This window comes from Ammodytes marinus, assembly GCF_949987685.1.
Source record: "Ammodytes marinus genome assembly, chromosome: 4".
Lineage (NCBI taxonomy): Eukaryota > Metazoa > Chordata > Actinopteri > Uranoscopiformes > Ammodytidae > Ammodytes > Ammodytes marinus.
This window is the reverse complement of record NC_137233.1, coordinates 28,840,483-28,848,621: the sequence shown is the minus strand read 5'-3', so window position 1 is coordinate 28,848,621 and position 8,139 is coordinate 28,840,483. Positions and strand designations below refer to the sequence as shown.

The window sequence follows — 8,139 nt, the reverse complement described above, 5'->3', positions numbered from 1 at the left end:
GCTGAAAAAATACTCAGTTGAGCACATGATGTGTATACAGCCATGAGATAAAATAGTCCCCAGCAAGGTCCATGTTTATTCCAATTTGAGTAATATTTGCCTAAAACTACACTGCCCTGCTGCTTTAGATTTTTATGGAGGTGAAACTATATAATTGTGACCTGTTTTTTTTTTGTTTTTTTTTACATGATGGGCTTTGATCATGGTCATTGTTAGTTTATTTTTTTTCACAGAAACTGTTGACAAAAAGGAAAAAGACCAGCCTTATCTTTTAATAACTCACCATATACAGTATGTCTCAGTCATTCCTTTACACAACAGGATTCTGTACAACAATACAAGTAATAGTTACTTTTTGCTCGGTTGTAGTTTTTTCATGAATTCCACTCTCAGTGAATAGGTGCAGTGTCAAAAAAATGATGTTACATGGTTTATCATGAGTGTCTGAGTGTTGCAGAGTTTTTTATTACGAGCATGGTTTAATTTGACCGTTTTGATTTGGTATTTATTGGCTTTCACCAATAACATGGCATATTATTTGAATTGTCTGCTGCTTATATTGTACATGTCCAAGTAAAAACCAAGTAGCACACACACAACATTATTTCTCTTCCTTGCTTTCTCACTTTTCGCCCCTTATTTCTCTCTTCCAGTGCATTCTCATTACCTATACGGACACATGCTTGCGGCCTTTTGAGAGTGATATGCCAAATCCGGAGAGGGAGTCCTGGGTGCCACTCTGAGGGGGTGGTAAGGGAGGGGGAGGGGGTTGTTCTTCACCCCTCTTTTGCTGCCCAGCCTCACCTTCTCCACTTTCACCTCTCACCTCTCCTTCGGACACGTGCAATACAGAGGCCAACTCTGACCTTTGAACTCTTGAGAGTGCTCATTGTGGCTGCGCTCGCTGCTGTAAAGGAGACTCAATCCCTGTCTCTCCCAGTTTACCCCCAGTGCTCCCAGTAGCCTTGTTGTTGTGGTGTTGTGCTCCTGCTCCCCCCCCCCCCCTGGTCTCAGCTGTGAGGTTTCTTGTCCTGGTTTCTAATCTCTCAAACATGGGCCACGTTCCAAACCGACCCAAACAGTTGGTCGATGTAAAAAAAAAAAAAGAAGATTAAAAGTGATGCTAGCAAGTGGTTGATTTGGACTTGGGGATGATGAATACTTGTACAAATGGCAGGTCCCACTGCACATTGCCCCTCTACCGGTTATGCAAGGTATTATTCATTTATCGTCTCTGTACATAAAATGGATGACTTATGTTTTTTATAGAAATATTATATATATAAATATATATATATTGGAAATATATATGGAAAAATAATATATCATTGCTGTATGAAAACCAATGCCCTGTATTCGATAGTGACTGTTCTCTCTCTCCCTTTCTCTTTCTTTCTCTTTTCTCTCTGTGTCGGACCTTTGTGTGTGTGTTTTGCTGTATGCTGTACGTTTGTGAATCATTAGTGGTGGGAGGGTCACAATAAGGAGGGGGTGTGATTCTACAAGGATTCTTCAAAGGTTCATGGGTCCAATTTCAGATTTCCCTCTTTTGCCTCCTCTTCTCCTATCCTTTCCTTTTCCCCTCCTCCTCCTTCTCCTCCTCCTCTTTTGACACTATGTAGCTGTTACCTCTCCTCTCTTCGCCTCTTTCGCCTTCAGTATGACACTATGTAGCCTAGAATTGTGAGAATCCTTTTAGTTTTTTAATTTCGAAAAAGAGCGATGTGTGTGCGTCTGCGTGTGGGCAAATGAGTCCTTGTGCTCGAGACTTGTAGAGGAGTTGTGTGTGTGACAAAAGGCCGTCCCCAGCCATGTGACTTGACTTCCCCCCCTCCCCCCCCCCCGTGGATGGGTAGTGTGAACACTGTTGATTCCTTCATTTTCTGTCAAATCAAACTGTAAACTGCTGCTCAACATCAGCCAATGACACACACGCGAAACTGCTCAAAGTGACTGACACGTCTGATCCTGCTCCAGTCGTCTCCCGTTTAGTTGCCATGGAGACGTGCCATGCGAGCAGTCAGTACCGTTGGCTGACCAACTCCTCATCCAATCAGAACACAGCATATGAACCAGTGACGTTGCTGGATGGGTGTACTATCTTTTTATTTATTTTTATTTTATTTTACAGTTTTTTCTAAGGTGTCTAAAAGGTGTAATGTGCTATGTGGCAGCTATGAGTACTGTGTCTTTATTCCAGGTGTGAAACAATGCTGACAAATCAAGATTTTATTATTTGGCTATTTAAAGAAAGTGAACTGTATTTATTGACACTATATAGACATGAGTAAAGCTGTTTTTTAAAGATGTTGACGTTGTGTTCCTTTTGTTGTTATCGCACTCAAAGTGTCCTGTTGACGTGGTTCAAGATAATGGCAAAACAATGTATTGAAAATGGTCTTTATTGCAAGAATTGGACGGAAAATATCACTTTTCGGAAACATCTACAATTACACAACAATCTTAGTTATAAAAGTCAAAAATAAGTTAGCAAAAAATAAAAAATTAAATGGCAAAACCACTCTGTAGAAAAAGGGAACGTATTTACATCACTAGCATTCATAACCAGTTTAAATTAAGCAGATCTTGGTCAAAACTGCCATGGTACATATTGGCCCCACAAATAAAATCATGTTCTTTTAAGCATAAAAACACACACGAAAGAATGAAAAAAGATCAGGGAAAGGTTTCGAAAAAGAGGAACACTTAAATTAAGTAAAGAGAAAACCATGGCTCTGTCATTCCTATCAGAACGGAGGCAAGCCCAACAGAGACCCACTCTAGTAGGTGTTGGGTTCATGCAGGAAAGTCCTTGAATCTCTTGTTTGACTTAAGCTCCTGTGGCTCTGACAGACAGGTCTGGACCGCGGGATAAGGCGGGGAATACAGGGAATAAGTCCTCATTGGGAACGGGAGGAATTCATTATTTGGCCAGCAGACCCATTGCTCAGCAGAGTAACAGTTACATTTTTTTTTCTTTTTACATTTTAGCATAAGACACTCAGATCAGTAGAGCTGAATAATTAAATAATGTGGAATTTAGAACCAGGTTTCAGGCTGATCTTTGCCAATTGTCACTTTTTTCCTATTCTCCTGTTGCTCTCTGGGGCACCTAATGGGTCCTGGCTGCGTGGATGATTCTATTTGGGAATGTCCATCGAAAAGGCCACAGCTCCATCCACTGCAGTCATGCTGTTCACGATGGAGGTCAGGGCACGCATGTTCCCCTGCTCCGGAGAGTCGGCAGCACTCAGGAGATCTGCAGAAGGAAAAACCCAGTCACTAGTTCAGTATGTAAGCTAGGGCAACACTCATCTGATTGTGCTGTCTAATGACCCTGTGTGTGTGTGTGTGTGTGTGTGTGTGTGTGTGTGTGTGTGTGTGTATGTGTGTGTGTGTGTGTGTGTGTGTGTGTGTGTGTGTGTGTGTGTGAACTGTTTCTCACCCTCGCTGCTGTAGCTCTGTGTGCACTGCTCTGGAGTGCTGCTCCACTCTGGGCTGCTGCAGCAGGTGCTGCCCGAACTGGGCTCGCCTGACGACGACACCTGTTACCATGGAGATACACACACAGAGGTTGCTGTCAGTCACTCTGTGTGATGACACGGCACAACCCGCCCCACACAGGAACAAATACACACACACACAGTGCAGTGTAATACCACACACCAAGCACCACCGTTGACCCCGGAGAGGCAATATGTGCATGAACTCTATCTCAACCAGGGAAAGATTACTTCACTGTTGGAAAACACACTTGAATAAAAGAGAGATGTTGGAACAATCCATTTGACAGAGACAGACGTGGTCTCATTGTGGCCAACGAATAAGTCTATGTTTGCTATATTTTGGCACCAGTCCTTATAGTTTAATATTGATGTATTATTGAAACGTCAAATAGGTGACAGATAAATATAATAATGTAAGACACATTCAAAAGACTTGATTCAAATCTTAAATTCCCCTTTGAATGATTGCAAGACAATGACAGGACATGTTCATCCCGCTCCTGTCTGAACCTCAGAACAGTGATCAATTCTTACGAAGGTTTGAGCATATATCAAAGTCAAATGCAGTCAAATCAAAGTGCCAATCTTGTGTCTCTCTTTATCTACTTCACATTTTAATCTTTGTCTTAACATCTTCTGCCTCTTTCCAACTTGGGCATAACACCCTTTCCCCTGTTTTGTGATTTTTCCTTTTGGCTCTGTTTCTCAGTGTTAAACTCAGTGTGACCTCCTGCCTCTAAACCATCCCTCCTTTAGTCCTACTCACTCTGGGCTGGGTTGCGCTGGCTCGGTAATGCAGTCCCTGCTGCTGCTGCTGCTGCTGCTGTCCGGTTGTGTCGGTGTCTTGCTGGTTGAGGGAGGACACCAGGGCCTGCAGCCTCTCGATGTACTGGATGGCGCTCCGCAAGATCTCCACCTTAGGCAGCCTCTGGTTTGGGTTCATCAGGGTGCTCCTCTTCAGGGCCTCGAATGCCTCGTTCACCTTCTTCAGCCGCCTCTTCTCCCTCAGTGTGGCCGCTCGGCGACGGTCCATGGTTACCGTCTTCCTCTTGCACAGCTTACAGGCCCAGGGCAGGCACTGACCGGGGCAGTGGGGCTCGGAGTGAGGAGACATGCTGGACGGGGAGGCCTTGTCCTCCGCCCCCGTCATCCCGACCCCAACACCCCCAGACAGGCTGCCACACAAGCCCATCATGGAGCTCCTATCTTGGTAGGTGCCTTGGTCGTACGCCCCGGGCAGACGAGAGGGGAAGTAGCCTTCTCCTCCCTCGTAGAAGCGCTGGTCGGGGAAGAAGTAAGGGTTGGTCTCGAAAAGCTCCATACTGAGGGGGAAAACGCTGTGGCCTAAAAAGTGTGGGGGACAAAAGTTCCGGGGCCTCCCGTGGAACTGCTGCTCTACTGTATTATGTGGTCTTCGGTCCTGCGTCTGGAGCGTGTGAGTGTGGAGTGTACGTGTGTGCGCCTGTCTTTGCGTCCCCCCCAGGCCTGAGTTTGTGATGATGAGTGGAAGACGTGTGGAGAACAACTGGTGTGGAGCAACTGTAGGCTGGCATTTAAACCCCTCTGCCTGCTGCAGGATCACAGGGTTAAATTTAGCACGAGCCCCCAGAAACCTGACACGACGTTTAGCTGTTGCTGCACATCTACACTTCACATCTTTGTTGGGCCCTGCTCTCTAGGGCTTTAAGGCCCCTAGTGTGTGTGTGTGTGTTGTGTGCGTGCGTGTCCTTGTGCGAGTCTGGGGCGCTCGTGTGTCTTAAGAGGCCAGGATATGATCAAGTTGCCGTGGAAATGGGAGAGATAAACTCGGATCAAAGATGTCCGTCTTAATGAGCTAATCCCAAACCCGCGTCTCCCTCCATGACACCATACATGAAGTCCCCGGCCATGGTGATGGAGGAGGGGGACATTTTAGAGACAGCTGTCACTTCTACTAGGAGCCAATGATATGCAATGACAAGTTCCTTCTAGTTTAGAAGGAAACAAGGCCAGAGATATGTGTTTACTCAAGACTAGGTCACAGATAAACACTTGTTGTCTGTTGTGACTTAAGGTTCAGGGTGATCAACTAGGTCCATATGTAAAAGCTTAGGTGACATAAAGCTAATGCCATTGGTTTGGTCTTGTTTTTTTTTGTAAACACATTCATATCTACTGACTTTCCTCCTAAAATGATTGCACAGTGTGATGCAAGTTCCCTTGTGAGCTAAACTGGACTCAAGACTCACAGACAGGCCTGTGAGGGAATGGACAGTAAGTCAAGAACCAAGTTCACACTGGCTCCCGTTACACTCAGAAATCAAGGGAGAATAATGAGACGACCAGAGGTATGGCCTTGATTGTCCTGACCTCTTCCAGTCAGTGGTAGGGTTAGCCTAGCCGCTGGGTGTTAATCCTTCCAGGACATGTTTCACCTCGTAGCTCACCGACTAATTCAGACTGGCTTCCGCTAGCATGGACAAACAGCCAAAAGACACACTTCCGTCAGCAGAGAAGTGGGCTGGAATTACAAGCATTGTGTAAGATGTGTAACATACTTGAGTATCTTATATCTCTACTATAGGTTTAGCATAGCCTAATTCACATACACAGGAAATATTTTCTAGAGACTGCAACAGATTGCTCTATGTTGTGGCCACACTGTATGTAGAGGGATACTGGTGTATGCGGTTGTCTCTCACTGCTACTGACAGTAAGGTCAAGTCTGGGACATCAGTCACAACACATGTTCTCCTTTCTCTTTCTCTAAATGTATTTACTGAGTCTGTTCTCACAGAAAAAATATGCTTAAAAGAAAAACTATTCTCGTACTAAACAAAACCTTTCAAATATGGGGGTGAATTTTTTAATCAGGCCTAGTTGATTGTGGAATCCATCCAAAACCGACAAAAGGTAGTCATTATACAATTAATTATCATTACATAAATGAATAGGCCTAGGCCTACTGTAAAATGGGATCATACCAATGTTCCTCGGGTCCTATGTTCGCCGCTTTGTATGTGACTGGGAAACATAGAACTCTTATTTTAAAAAAGGGTCCTATGTTCCCCAGTCTGTTATTTGTTCCACCATAAGTGTCGAATTCCACGGCAAAGAGACCTGTGTAGGCCTACAGGCCTAACCCTACCCTGTAATCTACCGTAAAAAAATCTAAATATTATTAGGACCCGTTAAGGAATTGCAGGAACATAGAACCCTTTTTCAGAAAACGGGTCCTATGTTCCCCGGTATTGCGACCGGGGAACAAAGGGGAAAAGCAGGGAACACAAGACCCAGGGAACATAGGGATGACCCCTGTAAAATAGTGCCTGATTTATTCATCTTGTCAATTTATCATTCAATAGCTAATTTTCTACACCTTATCATCCTAACACATGCCTTGAGAGGACTGTGTGGCTAAGTTTACCTAAAAACTCTAACCTAAGAACACACTGAGCACAGGCCTTTACAGCTAGCTACCTTGATATGGCTCTCCTCATAGAAAACAGTAGGCCTAGCAATGTGGACAGTATCAGTGGAGATATTGCATGCTGCTAGTTTAACTAAAGTCTTGTTACAGTAGTTAAGACATTTTAATTGCAAAGCTTACGCTAACAAAGCTTTTTGGCTGAAGCAGTATCATTTGAAATTTAACTGTGAACGTAGAAAAACATTAAGCACATTGGCATTGGTAAATTGTTTTTGACATGTTTTTTCTTTTTTTCTTGATTAGACAGGTTACGCACCTGTGGCATCTCGTAAATCAGAGCTGCCTATACGTCCCAGTTTCTGGTTGCCATTTAATAATGAGTGTAGGCCTGTAGCAAAGTGACAATGCCTTTTTCCATCTATATTTGTCTCGCATGAAGTACTGTACTATTTTCTGTTATATACTGGCAGCACATTGTTTTGAAGGAGCATATTAATAAGTGTGTCATGACCGACGTTGACATATCATGTTAGAAAAGGCATAGGTGTAATGAATGACGCTAATAAACGGGTGCATTTTATTCAAGTTTGTCAGTTTTAGGTTTATGGTAGCCTATAGTGTTCAATGCTGGCACACCTAAATAGAACAGAGCTGTACTCATTGCAATCAGTGACACCTGTGCTTTTTCCTGCTATTAAAAATTTGAATGAATGACACACAATTGCTAATAAGCCAGACAAATGGACTGTATGTTGTCAGTTACAAGTGAGTAGTTAATTAGGGGTAATAGGCTATAAGCAAAAAAGAAAAGTCACTCTATTTCTCAATTCCCTTTTAACAATTTTTTCCTGTAGTCATATTGACTTATTTTAGGGTCAACAATCACATTACAATCATGTTTAGACTTGCTTAACTTAAAATGAAATGACTTGTTGAAACAGAGAGAGCGAGGATGTCCAGCTCTGGGACTGGTCTGGCAGGACTGACTGGTGGATTGTGGTGTAGTCCTGGGTATGGGGCTGGGGTTTGGGGTTTGGGGTTTGGGTTTGGGGTAGAGGCAGAGTGCAAGTGCAGAGTCCAGGCTTGGCGAAGGGCTGCGGTGGGCTGTCAGGTTAGTCTGTGATGGATGGTCACTGATGGTGGAGCGAGTACAAAGAGGCCTGTGTTGCTCTCAGGGGTACAGCGGCGAGGGGGGCTGCAGTGTGTCAGAGTCACTCATAACGC

The 8,139-nt window shown here is 44.1% G+C and overlaps 1 protein-coding gene across 1 annotated transcript; it reads right to left on the bottom strand.

Annotated features, from left to right (window-relative positions):
• Positions 1-3,118: 3,118 nt before the first annotated feature.
• On the bottom strand, positions 3,119-4,827 carry myog (myogenin; the record flags this gene model as incomplete). The annotated part of the gene is made up of 3 exons (XM_080026288.1): positions 3,119-3,259; positions 3,446-3,545; positions 4,273-4,827. The coding sequence occupies 3 exons, from the start codon at positions 4,825-4,827 to the stop codon at positions 3,141-3,143; spliced, it is 774 nt and encodes a 257-aa protein (XP_079882414.1). The 3' UTR covers positions 3,119-3,140.
• Positions 4,828-8,139: the final 3,312 nt, after the last annotated feature.